Source organism: Balearica regulorum, chromosome 17 (genome assembly GCF_011004875.1).
Source record: "Balearica regulorum gibbericeps isolate bBalReg1 chromosome 17, bBalReg1.pri, whole genome shotgun sequence".
Taxonomy (NCBI): Eukaryota; Metazoa; Chordata; class Aves; order Gruiformes; family Gruidae; genus Balearica; species Balearica regulorum.
Window position 1 is genome coordinate 14,860,439 of NC_046200.1, and position 16,373 is coordinate 14,876,811.

General features: G+C 70.4%; 1 protein-coding gene across 6 annotated transcripts; it reads left to right on the forward strand.

Moving 5' to 3' along the window:
* Positions 1-3,799: 3,799 nt before the first annotated feature.
* Positions 3,800-15,320, forward strand: EMID1 (EMI domain containing 1). Of its 6 annotated transcripts, XR_012838146.1 has the most exons (16): positions 3,800-4,022; positions 6,573-6,686; positions 6,819-6,925; positions 9,289-9,375; positions 9,481-9,542; positions 9,694-9,820; positions 10,327-10,425; positions 10,647-10,784; positions 11,035-11,121; positions 11,237-11,289; positions 11,390-11,443; positions 11,593-11,637; positions 11,717-11,761; positions 12,437-12,521; positions 13,368-13,458; positions 14,718-15,320. XR_012838146.1 is itself a non-coding variant. In XM_075769655.1 (15 exons), the coding sequence occupies exons 1-15, from the start codon at positions 3,877-3,879 to the stop codon at positions 14,846-14,848; spliced, it is 1,380 nt and encodes a 459-aa protein (XP_075625770.1). In that variant the 5' UTR covers positions 3,800-3,876; the 3' UTR covers positions 14,849-14,937. The 6 variants fall into 6 exon arrangements, 5 of the variants coding, with proteins under 5 accessions (XP_075625770.1, XP_075625768.1, XP_075625772.1 ...); XM_075769655.1 differs by lacking the exon at positions 13,368-13,458 and having other exon boundaries at positions 14,718-14,937; XM_075769653.1 differs by lacking the exon at positions 12,437-12,521 and having other exon boundaries at positions 14,718-14,937.
* Positions 15,321-16,373: the final 1,053 nt, after the last annotated feature.

The window sequence follows — 16,373 nt, forward strand, 5'->3', positions numbered from 1 at the left end:
CCGTGCCCGTGGAGGGACAGATCTGGGGCCAGATCTGGGGACAGAGGGGTTGTTCCTCCCGTTCTCCGGCCGCATCCCCCCGTCCCCGGGGAAGGGGACACTCACGGGCCGCGGGGCTGGCCGGCCGGGACCGCCGGGGACCGGGGCTGGCCCCGGGGGTGGCCAGGGACCAGGCAGCGATGGCCACGGTGGCCTCGCAGTGCCACCTGGTGGCCTCGGCCACCCGCCTTGGCAACCCGGGGTGGCACCGCGGGGAGTCCCTACCGAGCCGGGCACCGACCCCCCCGGATCGGGCCCTGCCCCGAGCACCCACCCCCAGGGGTCGAGCGTGGGGACACCCACCTGTCCCCGTCCCCGCAGCGGGGGACTCGGTTCCCTGTCCGCCCACACGGGCGGGAGCCACCCACTGCCCCATCCGTGTAACGAACTGCACCCAGGTCTCATGCCAGGAGCCGGCCCCAGGGCAAATGGGGCTGGGGGCTGGCACCCTATGCCACGGTTCAGGTGGGGCTGGGGGTCCCTGCGAGCCCCATCAGCACCCTTGGGACCCACCAGCAGCCTCTCCCCATCCCGGTGCACCCCACGCCTCGCCAGGAGCCGGTCTGGGAGAGCACGTGCTGTTTGGGGGGAACTGATGGGGTCACGGAGGTAATTGGGGGGACGTAGAGCTGGGGACATTGGTGGGGACACGGGGCAGGGCCCTGTGGGCACTGATAGGCTGTAATTGCCCTGAGCGGCCCCATCCGCCCCGTCCCCGTCCCCGTCCCCAGCCCTCCCCGGCTCAGGAGCCTCATTTAAGCTCAGCTCTGAGCCCTGGTCCCTGCCTGGGCCATGGCGTGGGGACAGGGAGCTGGGACGGGGACCTGGAGCTGGGCCGTGGCGTGGGGACAGGGAGCTGGGACGGGGACCTGGAGCTGGGCCATGGCGTGGGGACCTGGGACTGGGACGGGGACATGGCATGGGGATGTGGAGCTGGGACAGGGACCTGGAGCTGGGCCATGGTGTGGGGACATGGAGCTGGGACAGGGACACGGTGTGGAGACATGGAGCTGGGACTGGGACGGGGACATGGCATGGAGACATGGAGCTGGGACTGGGACGGGGACATGGCATGGGGACGTGGAACCAGGCTGAAACACAGCTGAGGAGCCCTGGAGGGATCCAAGCCATCAAGCAGGGGGTGGGCACAGGTGAGGGGACCCCAGGACCGGGTGGGGGTCACTCAGGGGAGCTGTGGGGACAAGGTCCCGTGCAGCCCGAGGCTGGGCCCCGCGTGCTCAGCTCTGGGCTGGGGACAGCCTGGGACAGCCATCAGGGAGCAGCGGGAGCAGGGCTGCCCCGCTTTGGGACACGGGACGGGGGACCCCAGCGCCTGCAGCCCCCCCCCAAAGCCCCAGCCCCTGGCCTGCCAAAGCCAAGCAGGATCCGTCCCTCCAGCGCTGAGCCCTCGCAGCACCCCAGCCCTGTCCTCACCGTGCGTGGGGGGAGCCCACCCAGACCTGGGGTGCATCATCCGGTGCGATAGCCGCCCGCCCCCACCCAAGGGCCCCTGCCGGACCCCGGGGCGCCCGACCGCAGCCGTGTTTAGTCTGAGGAGGAGTGCGGGTGACCTTCGGCTCCTCCAAGCACCCACGAGGGTAAACAGCACGTCCTGGGCCCTGCGGGAAGGACACGGCAGGGGCCAGGCTGCCAGCGGTGCTGCGGGGGGGGCGCGGAGGGGTTGGGGGACACCCCTCTTCTCTAAGCACCAAGGGGGGCCGACAGGACTCCCCCTGGGGAGCTGGGGGGACAGGGCCCCCCAGGTGTGGGGACGTGCTTTGGGGGTGCATCCCCCCTGCCTGTGCTGTGCCAGCTCCTCACTCCCCTCTCCCCACCCAGAGGAAGGTGGCACCCATGGGTGGGGGGGCCTTGTGGGAGCGCTCCCTCATCCACTCCAGCGCAAAGTCCTCCTGCCCCGCTTGTGTCCCCCCCCCCAGCCCAGCTCCAGGCCATCCGGGCTGTCCCCATGCCTGGGGGGGGGGGGGACAGAGTGCGGGTCCCCCTTGCACACCCCCACCCCACGGACGGGGGGCCCAGACCCCCTGGTTCCCCGCTGGCTCCGTGGGAAGGGACACAGCGGGTCGGCAGATGAGCTGACAGCGACCACCCGGACGCCCCTGTGGGTGGGGGGGGGTGGGTGCTGACAGCCTTGATCAGGGGGCTGAGGTCCCCACCCGTACCCCGAAGAGGAGCCGGGGGGGTCCCGGGGTGCTGCTGGTGTGAGGATGTGTCCCCAGACACACGCGCGCGCACACACACACACACACACACACACTCTGCCTGCAGGACCCCCCCCACCCACACCCCCGGGAGGGACCACCCACGCACGCCCATGCACACACACCCCCCCGGCCTCCTTGCACGCCCCAGCACAGAGACCACACACGCACACACACGCACACGCACACGGAAGAGGCAGGCGGAAGAACAGCCGGGGACAGACAGACAGACAGACAGGCGGATGCGCACACACCGCGACACACACAGACACAAACACGCTTGCGTGTGCACAGAGACACATGGACCTACAGCACATCGCACGCGGACAGGCACATAGGCACGCGGGTGCGCACACGAGGACACACAGACGTGCACGCACATGCACACACGTGTGTGTAATCATGCACACACAGCTGCACACACATTTGTGTACCAACATGTGTACCCATGCATGCCTTCACGCACACACACGTATGTACACATGCACACATGTGTACATGTGCACACACAGAAGCACACATATGTGTGAACCCATGCACACGCAGATGCACGCACACATGTACCCGTGCACACACACGTGTGTACTCACACATACACAGGGATGCACACGTGTGTGCCCATGCACACGCAAAAGCACACACATGGGTGTGTACCCATGCACACGCAGGGACGCACACATGTGTACCCGTGCACATCCACGCACACACACAGGAGCACACATGCCTGCGCACCCCTGCGCAAGCATACGCACGCACACACAGACACACACGCGTGTGTACCCACGCAGAGGCAGTGGAGGGGCTCACACCGGGGACACGCTGGCTCACACGGGGACCGGGCCCCCCCAGCCTCATCCCCACTGTCCCCCGGTCCTGCCCCCGATCCTGCCCCCCCGGCTGTGCGTGTGCCCATGTGTCCGTGCGTGTGTCCGTGTGTGTGTGCCCGTGTGTGTGTCTGTGTGTCCGTGTGTGTGTCCGTGTGTGTGTGCCCGTGTGTCCGTGTGTGTGCGCCTGTGTGTCTGTGCATGTGTCTGTGTGTCCGTGTGTGTGTGTCCGTGCGTGTGTCCGTGCGTGTGTGTCCGTGTATCCGTGCGTCCGTGTGTGTGTCCATGTCTGTGTGTCCGTGTGTGTCCGTGTGTCTGTGTGTCCGTGTGTGTCCGTGTGTCCGTGTGTCTGTGTGTCCATGTCCGTGTGTCCGTGTGTCCGTGTGTGTGTCCATGTGTCCGTGTGTGTGTCCATGTCTGTGTGTGTCCGTGTGTGTCTGTGTGTGTCCGTGTCCGTGTGTCCATGTGTGTGTCCATGTGTCCGTGTGTGTGTCCATGTCCGTGTGTGTCCGTGTGTCCGTGTGTCTGTGTGTGTGTCCGTGTGTCCGTGTGTCCATGTCCGTGTCCGTGTGTCCGTGTGTCCCCGGTTACGCCCCCCCGCCCCCCATGGCGGGACCCCCCGTGCCGGCGGGGCGGAAGGCGGGGGGGGGTGGGGTGTGACGGACGGGGGGTCCCTCCCCCTCCCTCCCCCCTCCCTCCCCCTCCTCCCCTCCCCCTCCGCCGCCCCGCTCGGTGCCGGTGCCGGTGCCGGTGCCCGGGCAGCGCGGCCCCACGCCGTGCCCAGCGGAGCGGTAATGGCGGGCCGTGCCCGGGGGCCTTGCCGCCGCTGCCTGCCCCTGCCTGTACCCCTGGGGCTCTGCCTGTGCCTCTGCTGCCTGCTGCTGCCGCCGCCCGCCGCCGGCTCCTGGAGCCCGGCCGTGCTACAGCCCGCCGCCCGCAGGTACCGGCACCGGGGAGGGGGGGGGGCTGCGGGACGGGGAGCGGGAAGCACCGGGGAGATGGAGCGCAGGCACCGGGGAGGGGGAGTCCGGGTATGGGGGGGGGGGGGGCACCGGGGAGATGAGGATGCGGGCACCGGGCACGGGGGGCTGCGGGAGCCGAGGGGGTACCGGGGTGCAGCGGGTACCGGGCTCGGGAGGCGGCGGGTACCGGGGGGGGGGCGGGCACCGGCTGCTGGGGACGGCGGGGCAGGGGCTGCTCGGTCTGTGCTGCTGGGGCTGCGGGGGGCTGCAGGAGCTGGGGCTTACTGGGGGCTACTGGGGCTAGCTGGACTTACTGGGGGGGTACTGGGGCTAGCTGGACTTACTGGGGGTTACTGGGGCTAGCTGGACTTACTGGGGGTTACTGGGGCTAGCAGGACTTCCTGGGGCAAGCGGCAGCACTGGGGTTACGCGAGCTACCGGGGCTACTGGGACATACTGGGGCTGCAGGGGCTGCCTGGGCACACTGGGGCTACTGGGGCTGCAGGGGCTGCGGGGGCTGCCTGGGCACACTGGGGCTACTGGGGCTGCAGGGGCTGCCTGGGCACACTGGGGCTACTGGGGTTACTGGGGCTGCGGGGGCTGCCTGGGCACACTGGGGCTACTGGGGTTACTGGGGCTGCGGGGGCTGCCTGGGCACACTGGGGCTACTGGGGCTGCGGGGGCTGCCTGGGCACACTGGGGCTACTGGGGCTGCAGGGGCTGCCTGGGCACACTGGGGCTACTGGGGCTACTGGGGCCCCCTGAGCACACTGGGGCTGCTGGGGCTGGAGCACGGTGAGCGGCGCTGGCCCCGGGGTTCTGCTCATCCCTGGGAGATGGCAGGGGCTGGGGCACCCCGCTGCCTGGTTTGGGGGGGGCTGCGGTCCCTGTCCCCACAGTCCCACGCTGTCCCGCCGGAGCGGCAGGCGGGGTGTGGGGGGGTTGTTTACAGGAAATCTTTGGCTCTGGCCGTGTCTCCGGCACCGGATTGCCGGGACCTCCCGGTTCCGCTCGGGTCGGCGAGGCGACGGGCAGAAGCCGCCTCGTTTCCCCTTCCCCTCCTGGCCAAGCCCAGGAAGCCCCCAGCACCTTGGCACCACCCTGCCGTGCACCCCCCACCCCAACATCCCCCAGCCCAGCACCCACCACCCTGCTGTTGCCGTTGGGGGGGCCCGCAAGCCCCCACCCCATCCCTCTCGTTGCGCTAACGCATCACTGGGGTCCCACGTGCCCAAGAGGTGGTGGTGGGGGGGTTTTAAGGGTGGGGGGGCAGGAAGCCAACGAGCTGGTTTTGGGAAGGGGGGTGGGATTTGGAGCCAACCCCATGTGGGCTTTGCCCCAGGTTCACGCATGCCCCGGCAGCAGAGCCCGGGCCCGCTCGGTGCACGAGTGCCGGCCTGGCAGCGGGTGGGCCGGGTCAGGCCAGGCCATGCGAGCGCTCGCACGCCGATGCCCGCCAGCTCCTGCCCCGCTCCCCGGGAGGGCATTCCCCCACGTCCTCCCTCTGCCAGGCGGGAGGCGAAACGAGCTGGGACCCATCCCCATCCCCGCGGGCACCCGCCGCAGCCGGGGCTGGCACCGCTGCTGCATCCGCACCCCGAAACAGCGCGGCCGCTTCCCGACACAGCGCTCGTGCCGTCCCCGCGTGCGCGGGGAGCATCGCCCGGGAGCTGGTAGCCCACCCGGGAGAATGATGCTGGGGGGCTGTATGGGCCCCTGGGTATGGGGGGGGCCGGAGGTGCCGCTGTCCCCCCACCAGCCCCGGCACCCCGCTTGGCATCGGGAGGGGTGGCAGCAGTAGTGTGGAGACAGCTCCGGCGCGCTCGGCGCTTTCGTGGCCCTGGCACGGCGCCCGCCTGGGACGCTGCCCGGCCGGAAAGCCCTGTGCCACCCTGCTGTGCCCCCCCCCACCCACCCACCACCCCCGGCACCTCCCAGACAATTGTCCCCCCGCGGCGCCCACTCGTCCCCGCCGCCACCGCCTCCCTGCTTGCAGGGGCCGTGCAGCGCTGCGGCGGTCCCAAAAAGCTTGGGTTTTGACCCAAATTGCGCAGCCTTGGAGTTTGGAGATGCCGAGGGCAGAGCGAGCCCTGCCTGCCACGGCAGGGGGAAACTGAGGCAGGGGGGGGCTGCCCGGGGCAGGCGGGGGGGGGCAGAGCCTGGCACGAGGAGCTGGCGTGGGGCAGGCGGGCGCCCAAAGAAAGGAGCCTTTGTGCGGGGTGGGCCGGGGGCGCAGGGGGGGGCTCCGGGCCCCGCTCCAGGCCAGCCGGCGCCAGCGCTGTGCCGGGCCGGGAATGCGGCAGGAATGCGGGGCCCCAGCTCCCCCCCGGCGTGCCAGGGCAGCCCGTGCCCGAGAGGGTCCCCCACTGGCACCCCAAAAGCTGGGGGTGGGCATCTCCCGGGGTAATTTGGGCAGCAGAACCCCTGGGATGGAGGGGGGGGGGGACACACACAACACCCCAGGTGGCACCGCCAGCACCGCAGCGTCCCCCGGGCAGGGCTGACGGTGCCGGCGGTTTCCCTTCCAGCAACTGGTGCTCCTACACGGTGACACGGACGGTGTCGTGCCACGTCCAGAACGGCACCTTCCTCCAGCGGGTCTTCCAGGGCTGCCGCTGGCCCCTGGCCTGCAGCGGGGGCAGGTGAGCGGTGCCACCGGCGTCCCCTGGGAGCAGGGCACCCGGCATCCCGCCCCAGCACCCTGGGGTGCTCCGCCACCCCCCAGGGTTTCGGACCCGGGATGGGTCTGAAATCGCTGCCCTGCTCTGTGCCAGCAGCTACCGCACCATCGTCCGGCCCATCTACAGGGTGACCTACAAGACGCTCACGGCGCTGGAGTGGAGGTGCTGCCCCGGGCACGCCGGGGCCAACTGCGAGGAAGGTGGGAGCCGGCACGGCTGTGGGAAGGGGCCTCATCCTGCCCCGGTGCTGGGCTTCTGGTCCTCTCCGAGGTCGGGGTGGCGTGGTGTCACCCAGGGGCTGTGCCTGGGCTGGTCATCGGCATCGCTGCTGGGGATGGGCACGGTGGGGTGGGCTGGGTGGAGAGAGGGACCCATGGGTGGATGTTTCTGTGGGTGAGAGGAAGGATGGAGGGATGGAAGGATGGATGGAGGGATGGAAGGATGTTCCTGTGGGTAGATGGATGGATGGACGGATGGATGGAAGGATGGAAGGATGTTCCTGTGGGTGAGAGGATGGATGGAAGGATGGATGGAGGGATGGAAGGATGTTCCTGTGGGTGGGTGGGAGGATGGATGGAAGGATGGATGGAAGGATGTTACTGTGGGTAGATGGATGGATGGAAGGATGGATGGAAGGATGTTCCTGTGGGTGGATGGAAGGATGGGTGGATGGAAGGATGTTCCTGTGGGTGGGTGGGTGGATGGATGGATGGATGGATGGAAGGATGTTACTGTGGATGGGTGGGTGGATGGATGGAAGGATGGATGGAAGGATGTTCCTGTGGGTAGATGGAAGGATGGATGGAAGGATGGAAGGATGGATGGAAGGATGTTCCTGTGGGTGGGTGGGTGGATGGATGGATGGATGGATGGATGGATGTTCGTTCCTGTGGGTGGGTGGCTGTGCCCATGGATGGATGAATGGATAAGTGGATAGATGTCCAGCTGGATGTTCTTGTGTCAGTAGGTGGGTGGGTAGACAGAGATTCCTGTGGCTGGCTGGACAGACGGGCAGATGGTGCTGTGTTTGGCTGGCTGGGTGGGTGCAGGGGTGGGTGGGCAGATGGATGCCCGGCTGGCTGTGCCCAGGGGCGGGTAACTGGAAAGGTCGATAAATGCACGGGGTGGGGATGGCCGGTCCTGTCTGGGTGGGTGCGTGGCTGTGGCTGTGGCTGTGCCCGCGAGGGGAGGCCGGCCTGCCTGCCTGCCTGCCTGCCTGCCTGCCTGCCTGCCTGCCGTCCCTGCGCGCGGCTGGATGGCGGGTGGGCAGCTGCCTGCGCGTGGGTGGATGAATGGGTGCAAGGCTGTGCCGTGCGTGGTGGGACGGGCGCTGCCGCCTCGGCAGCTGCTCCCCAGCCTGCCTCCTTACCGGGGGGTGGGTGTCTCTGTCCCCATCGTCACCCTCATCCTCCTCCCTCCCTCTCCCCCGGGACCCCAGCTGTGAGTCCCAGCCCGGCCCCAGCTCTGTGGGGCACAGGGGGATCGGGGGCTGTAGGGGCAGCGGGTGGCACCCAGGGGTGGGTGCACCCTGGGGACAGCGGGGTGGCACCGAGGGTCTCCAGGACAGTGGCTGGCACGAGGGGCTCCGGAGCCAGCTGGGTGGCAGCAGCACGGAGGGAGGCTTCTTCCTCCTCCTCCTCCTCCTCCTCCTGCTCCGTGCGTGCTTGGCCGGGTGCCCCACATCTGGGCCCGCTTAGGGCGGCACTGGCTGTCCCCTGCAGCATGGCGGTGGCTGTGCCGGGGTGGGGTGGCAGCGCGGGGGGAGCGGGGGTGGGGGTGGGGGGGGCACGATGCCGCCAGCTCTGCTCCAGACACCCCTTTCCTGCCGCGCTGGGTGGCCCCGAGCTGCTGTCCCCGGGGTTCCTCGGTGGGCACGAGGTGCTGGGACCCCGCGATGGGTCGTGGATGTGGGCAGTGTCCCCAGGAATGTGCCCCCCCCCCCACCCAAAGCCACCCCTGAGCCGGGGCTGGGGGGTCTCGCTGGGGGCCACAGGGGTGTTTGGGAGGATGGGGTTCAGGATCAGGGAGGGTTTGGGGGGGCCTCGGGGTTAGGGGGTGGGTTGGGGGGGATCTGGCGTGTGGTCATGGGTGGGTTTGGGGGGGTCTGGTTCAGGACCATGGGTGGGTTTGGGGGGGGATCTGGCATGTGGTCATGGGTGGGTTTGGGTGGTCTGGCTCAGGGTTAGGGGGTGGGTTGGGGGGGCAACTGGTGGGTGGTCATGGCTGGGTTCGGGGGGGTCCAGTTCAGGACCATGGGTGGGTTTGGGGGGATCTGGCTGGTCACACGTGGGTTCAAGGGGGATCTGCCCTGGGGCCATGGGTGGGTTTGGGGGGGATCTGCCCTGGGGCCACGGGTGGGTTTGGGGCGCTGAGGCTCCCCAGGAGCGAGGACGGAGCAGAAGCAGCAGGAGCCCCTGCAACATCCCCCCTATTTTGGGGTGAGGGGCAGCAGGCTTTCCCAGCCCCATGGCCCTTGGGGGGGGGATCTCCCACCAGAGGCAATGCACCGGGGAGGGGTGTCCCCTTCCTGACCCCCCTCCCTGACCCCCCCTTCCCTTGGCAGAGGCTCATGCCTTCCTCGCCCTGCGGGACGCTGGGCGCCCCAGCACTGCCCCACGTCGGCCCCCCCTGCGCCCCACGGCTTTCTCAGGTGGGTGTCATCCCCGCCCTTGCCATCACATACTGCATCGGCATGGGCAAAGAGGGGTGGGTGCCCCCCACCCAACCACCTGTGCGCCCCGTTTTCTCCCCGCAGGGTGTCTGAACTGCAGCCGCGTCGGGGAGCTGACGGCCCGGCTCACCACCCTCGAGGCGCAGGTGAGCCCCCCAAAGTGCCACCGACCCCCGGTCTGGCCACCTCCCCAGCTCACCATGCCACCCCTCGAGGGGCGCAGGAGCCCGTGGGGTGTCACTTTATGGTGTGTGTCCCCCCCTTGCTGTGGCACCCAACCCTCCCATCTCTTTGCAGGTGGCCCGGCTGTCGGTGGCCGAGCCCCCCACCTCCCTGGCACCCAAAGGCAGCACCCTGGGCAGGGGGCCGGAGACCGGGCAGCTCTGGGGGTCCCCAGCTGCCCGGGGGAGCCCCGGTGATGACGGTAAGGCAGGCAGCGCAGGCAGCTGCCCCACGCCCCCCCCAACCACCCGCATCCTGCGGCACCGGCGGTGACAATGCCCAGGAAAAGTACCCGGGGGTTCTCAATATTTGGGGGGGGGGCACCTGGCAGAACCCCTCGTGGAGCCCCTCACCTTGGGGGGGAAGAGGCTGCAGTCCCACCCCTGCTGTCCTCGGGGGACGGCGGTGACATTGAGCCACATGTGGGGACCAGGCCAGCTCCGGGGAGGGTCTGAAGGGCTTTTGCCCCCCCCCCCCAGTGCTTTGGTTTGGGGCAGGGTGGGGGCACCGGCGTGGGGCTGCTGCCCTTGGGGTGCTCCCCCCCACCCCCCCCCGGACCGATGCTTTGCCCACCCGCACCAGGGGCGCAGCAGGGAGCCGTGCCGGGCACGACGGTAGGTGGGGACCGGGCGTGGGTGGGGGGCACCCGCCGAGGGGCTGTCCATGGGGTCCCCGGGGTGCTCCCCTGAGCGTGCTGCTCGGCTGCAGGGAGACCCGGCGTGCGGGGGCCCTCCGGCCCCAAGGGAGACGCAGGAGGACGGGGACCGTCGGGCATTCCGGGGGCGAAGGGGCCAATGGGGCCACCAGGTAAGGGGGGACGGGGTGTCTTGCTGCGGGGCAGGGGGGTGGTCCCAGCCTGGTGCCCAGCTCTGGCTGAGCACCCCTCTCCTGGCAGGCAGATTTCGGGGGGCGGGGGGATGTCGATGCAGCGATTTTGGGGCTCGGAAGGGCTCCAGCGCCACCCAGCTTAGGGCGTCGGGAGTTTAACAGGGACCCCCCAGTCTTCACCCTCCTCTTCCTCCCTGCAGGTCCCCCTGGCCCCCCAGGCCCGCCCGGCCGGGATGGAGCCAGGGGCCTCCCTGGAGAGAAGGGGTTACCCGGGCTGCCCGGCCCCCCAGGCCCCCCTGCCCCCGTGGGGCCAGCGATACCCCGCCGAGCCGAGCCCAGTAAGGAGGGGCTGGGGTGGGGGGGGCTGGGGTGCTGGGGGGGGGTCCCCTCCCCGAGCTGACCCCCAGGATGGGGCTGAGGGGAGGATGCTGTACCACGACAGAGCATCCCTGTCCCAGTGATGGGGCTGAGGGGGCTGGGGGGGGGGGGGGCTGGGGGTGGCATGGCCGGATCCTGCCCGGCTGGGTGGTGCTGGGAGCCCCGGGGGGGGTCTGGCCCCTGCCCACCCTCCATGCTCTGCCCCCCCAGGGGACCCGCTCCTCTCCAACACCTTCACTGACACCGCCGGGGGCATCGTGGGGCCCGCCGGACCCCCTGGACCTGTGGGGCCGATGGGTGAGTGCCCCCTCCCCACCTCCCTCCCCCCCCCCCCCCCCAGCACCCTGGGGGGGTGCAGCAGTGGGGGGCACTCTGCCAGGGCCGAGCTGAGCTGTGCCCCCTCTCCTCGCAGGTCCCCCCGGCCCCCCGGGTCCCATCGGGCCACCCGGCCCCCCAGGACCTGACGTAAGTGCTGGGAGCACCGGGGTGGGGGGCACGGGACGGGCTGAGCCCCCCCAGACCCCCCCGCCCCACGCCTGATGGCACCCGTCTCGTCCTTGCGCAGGGTAGAGCCGGGGCACCCGGAGCTGCCGGCCCCCCCGGGGAGAAGGGAGACAGGGTGAGTCCTCACCAGCCCAGCGCTATGACACGAGTTGGGGAGGTCTCAGCTTGGGGGGGTGACGGGGGGGGGGGGTCTGCCAGCCTCTCCTGCAGTGGGGGGTCCGGCCGTGCCCCCCCCCGGTGCTGACAGGCTCTTCCTCCCCGCAGGGTCCCCAGGGCCACCCGGGCAGCCACGGCCAGGACGGGGCACAGGTACGTGGGTGGGTCAGGCCCCCCCGGGGTGCAGCCCCCCGTGCTCCCCCCGCCACCCCCTCTCCTTTCTGTGTTTCAGGGCGAGCCGGGCCCCAGGGGCGAGCCGGGCGAGAAGGGCGCTTGGGTGAGTGGTGGGTGGCACCGGGGACAGGAACGGGAACACAGCTACTGACGGGGGGTCCGGCCACCCGTGGGTGCGGGGGGGGCGGTGATGGGTATGGGGGGGACCCCCAGCCCCCTCCTCTGCTCCTACCCCCCCCCCCCCCAGGTCTCGTCCCTGGGACCCCAATGATGGCGCGGGGGTCCCCAGTGCTGCCCAGGGCCCCGGCTCATCCCCAGGACCCCCGCGGTGGCATGGGGGCTCCCGGCTGCGCCCACGTCCCGTCCCTGGGACCCTCGTGATGGAACGGGGGTCCCCGGCCGTGCTTGTGTCATGTGTCGTGCCCGCCCCCCCCCCGATTCTGGAGCAGGGGGGTACCACTGCCGCACGGGGTCCCCTCCCATAGCGGGGGGGGGTCACACAATCACCACGACCCTCCCCGCCCCCCCCGATTGCACCTGGGCGATGGGGTGCAGAACCAGCCCCCCCCGGGAACCCCCAGCACGGGGGGGCACAGGGCGGGCTCACCCCCCCCCCAGGGTACCCCCACTCCTTCCCTGGTGTCACAGTGAGTCGGGGGTGCCGGGAGGTGGGGGGGTACCCGCGTCCCCTCCGTGCCCCCCGCTCCAGGGGAGGCGGCCCAGGGCTATGTGGGGGTCCGGCCCCCCCCCCTCACCCCCGTCCCTCTCTTCTCCCCAGGGGGAGGGTTTGCACCAGCTCCGTGAGGCGCTGAAGATTTTAGCGGAGAGGGTTTTAATCTTGGAAACAATGATTGGGCTCTATGGTGAGTAGGGGGGGGCCAGCCCGGGCCGTGGGAGGGGACGGGGACCCCCGGGGTGACCCCCCGCTCCATGGGGTGGCCCCCATCCCCGCCGGCAGGTCACCAGGTCCCTATGACGTCACGGTGGCCCTTGGCTCGCTGGGGCTCAGGCACGGGGGCAAGGCGTTGGCCGTGCCTTGGCTGCGGTGTGATGTCATCAGCCGCGCACGATGTCATCACCCACACTGTGGCATCATGGCCAGCACTGGGGACCGCTCGTAGGGCGAGGGCCACCGGGGCACCCCCTGCCTGCACCCACGGCTGGGTACCCCCGTTACAGTCTCCGTCTCGGGGACAAGCTGGTGGCCCCCCAGGCAGGTTGGGGACGTGTGTGTGTCCCCCCCAACCCTGACGTGCGGGGGGCTGGCAGAGGGAGCACCCCGCTGGGACCTGCCCGGGCAGGGGACAGCCGTGTCCCCATCGGGACGCTGCCGGGGACATCAAGGCAGCCGCGGCTGCTGCGGGGTCAGCGCAAGGGACCCCCTGCCCCCCTCCATGGCCCCAGGGGGATGGGGGAGCCCCTCGCATCCCCCCGGGGCCACGGGAGCCCCCGGCACCCCTCTGAGACCAGGGGGGGAGCACCCTCCTGGGAGACCTGGCACCCCCCACCCATTGCACCGGCACACCCCCCACCCCCCCTCCGCCAGGGCTGCACCCGTGCTATGCCACCCGCGCCGTGCTATGCCACCCGCCCCGTGTCACCCGCGCCGTGCCGTGCCACCCGTGCCGTGCCACCCGTGCCGTGCCACCCGTGCCGTGCCCGCTGCGGGGCGAACGCGCGCTCTGCTCTGCTCTCTCACTCTCCCCCAGGCCAGTAGCTTCCAAACCCTCCTGCGGCAGCAGGCCCGGCTGGAGGTCCTGGCTAGAAGGGTCACCTTGCTGGAAGCCATCATCTGGCCAGGTAACCGCGCCGCCTTCCCTCCTCCCCTCCCCGCATGAGCTGGGCGCGCCGCGGCCCCCCCGGGAGCGGGCATGGAGCACCGGGGGCTGGAGCTCCTGGGAGCAGGTCCCTGGAGCCCTCCAGAGCCAAGGGAGACCATGGAGGCCCTCTTGGACTGAGAGAGACAGCCATGGAGGTCCTCTTGGGCCAAGGGAGACCACGGAGATCCTCTTGGATTGAGAGACAACCATGGAGGTCCTCTTGGGCCAAGGGAGACCATGGAGACCCTCTTGGGCCAAGGGAGACCGTGCAGACCCTCTTGGATTGAGAAACAACCATGGAGGTCCTCTTGGATTGAGAGAGACAGCCATGGAGGTCCTCTTGGGCCAAGAGAGACCACAGAGATCCTCTTGGATTGAGAAACAACCATGGAGATCCTCTTGGATTGAGAAACAACCATGGAGATCCTCTTGGATTGAGAAACAACCATGGAGATCCTCTTGGATTGAGAGACAACCATGGAGGTCCTCTTGGATTGAGAGACAACCATGGAGGTCCTCTTGGGCCAAGGGAGACTGTGGAGACCCTCTTGGATTGAGAGAGACAACCATGGAGGTCCTCTTGGATTGAGAGAGGCCCTGAAGCTCCCCAAGGTTCAAGGGAGCACCTGGAGCCTCTTTCAAACCAAGGGAGATCATGGAGACTCTCTTGGTCCAAGAGAAATCCTGGAGCTCCTTGGCCCAAGGGAGCCCCCAGCGCCCCCCAGGGCCAGGGGCAGACCCATGGAGCCCCTCTTGGGCCAAGGGAACCCCGGAGCTCCCCAAGGATGGAGGGAGCCCCTGGACCCCCCCTTGGCCCAAGGGAGACCCCGGTGCCTGGTGCGTGCTGTGCCCCGGTGCCCAGCGGGGGGGCGGTGGGTGCCCCCCCCCCCCCCTTTCCCCTCCCTCTGCCTCCACTTTGCAGCTGTGCTTTCCTGCAGGGGGGACCCCAGGTCTCGGGGTGCCAACGGGGGTGCCAGGCAGGGGTGCCAGCCGGGGGGTCCTTGTGTGTGTGTGTGTCCCCCTCCCTGGTCCCAGCGGGGGGGTCCCTGGGCGCAGCCAGAGCCGCGGGGCTCGATGCCGCCGCCTGGCCGGAGAGCAGCAGAACCCATTTCTGGGGGGCAGGGGACCCCCCACCCGCAGCACCCAATGTCAGGGTGACTTTTTGGGGACGGGGGGGGGGGGGGCAGTTCTGACGTCCCCCCACTGCCTGATGTCTCTCTCCTTTCCCCCCCCCTGCAGAACCAGAGCCCGGCTCGGGCAGCGGCCCCCCCGGCACGGCGGTGCCCGGACCCCCCCGCGGCAAGCGTGGCAGCGGCCAGCCCCCCTACCGCATCGTGGCCCCCCACCAGCGGCCCCCCGGCAAGCAGTGACGGAGCCGGGGGGGGGGGAGATCACCCACCGTCACCCCCCACCCTCTGCCCACCACCGCGCCGGTACAGGCAGGAGCATCGTCCCTGGGGGGGGGCAGGATGGGGGTCACCCCCCTGTGTCCCCCCCAGCCCCCGCAGGGCATTTGGTGCTAGCCGGTGGCACAGCACCGGCCACCCCCCCCCCCGCCACGCTTTGCCCCCCCATCGCTGCTGCTTGAACCCCCCTTCTGAGGGTGGGGGGCAAAGGGGTGCCATGGCCCCCCCGCCCCTTTTCTGCCCCCACCCCAACGTGCAGCTCTGGGGGTGCTTCGTTCCTTCCCCGGCCCGAGCCCCCCGGCCACCCCCGTGCCGGGAAAGGGGCTCTGGGGGGGGCCGGCTGTGGGGGACCCCCCCCCGCGTGGGGACCCCCCTGCTCCGCGCGCTTCATCTCGCTGCTTTGGGACCCCCGAGGTCATTAAACGCCTCCTGAACCTGCGTCCTGCGGCGGCGTCGCTCAGCGCCCCGGGGACCCCCTCGGGTGAAGCTGCGCCCGTGGGTGGGGGGTGGGTGCTGCCACGGGGATGCGGGGGGCTGGAGTGGGTGCGGGACGGGGGGATGGGGTGGGGTCCCGCGGGGAGACCCTGGGGCTGCTGGGGGGTGGGACGGGGCGGGGGACCCAGGGGACACGTGGCTGTGCCGTGCCACCCGTGGGACACCCACCCACACCGTGCTGTGCCACCCATGCAACTCCACACCACCCGTGGGACACCCACCCATGCAGTGCCACCCATGGGACACCCACCCACGGGACACCCACCCCATCCATGGGACACCCACCCACGCCACGCCACCCGTGGGACGCCCACCCACGCCACGCAGGCGTTGCAGGACACGCCGCAGCCCCCCATCACCCACTGGGGCGCAGGAGGGTGCCCACGGGCAGGGCCCGCAGGCAGGGTGGGGCTGGGTGCTGGGGGGGGCACACGGGGGGTGGCAGCTGCCGGGGACGGGGCCACCCCTGGGGCCACCCCCGGCCTCATGAGACCACGCCGCCGGCGGCGCAGTGGGGTGACATCACTCCATCACGCTCACGCCGTGACGTTGCACGGGCAGCGCGTAATGCCAGGCACAGTGCGGGGTACCGCACGCCGGCAGACTTGGCCTGCGGCGTCACTTGCTAGCGCGTGACGTGTGACACCTGGTGACATCATGTGCGGCCCGCGGTGTCGCCCGCTGGAGCGTGATGTCAGGTGGTATTACACCGCGTGCCCTCGGGCGCTGACGGCACGTGCAGCGCGTGGCGCCGCTTGCTGGTGCGTGACGTCAGGAGCCGCCCCACGCACGGCCCAGCAGCGCCGCTCGCTGCCGCGTGACGCCCGGCGATGACATCACGCCCCCTCAGCCCCGCCCTGCGCTCCGCCTCCCGGCCCGAACGGCTCTTGCGCGACGGTCCCTAACCGCCTCGGGCCGTACCATCCCGCGGCCCGGCGGGGGGGGGAGGGAGGGAGCGCCCACCGCCGCGGGAGAACTGCCCTCCCCAGCAGCA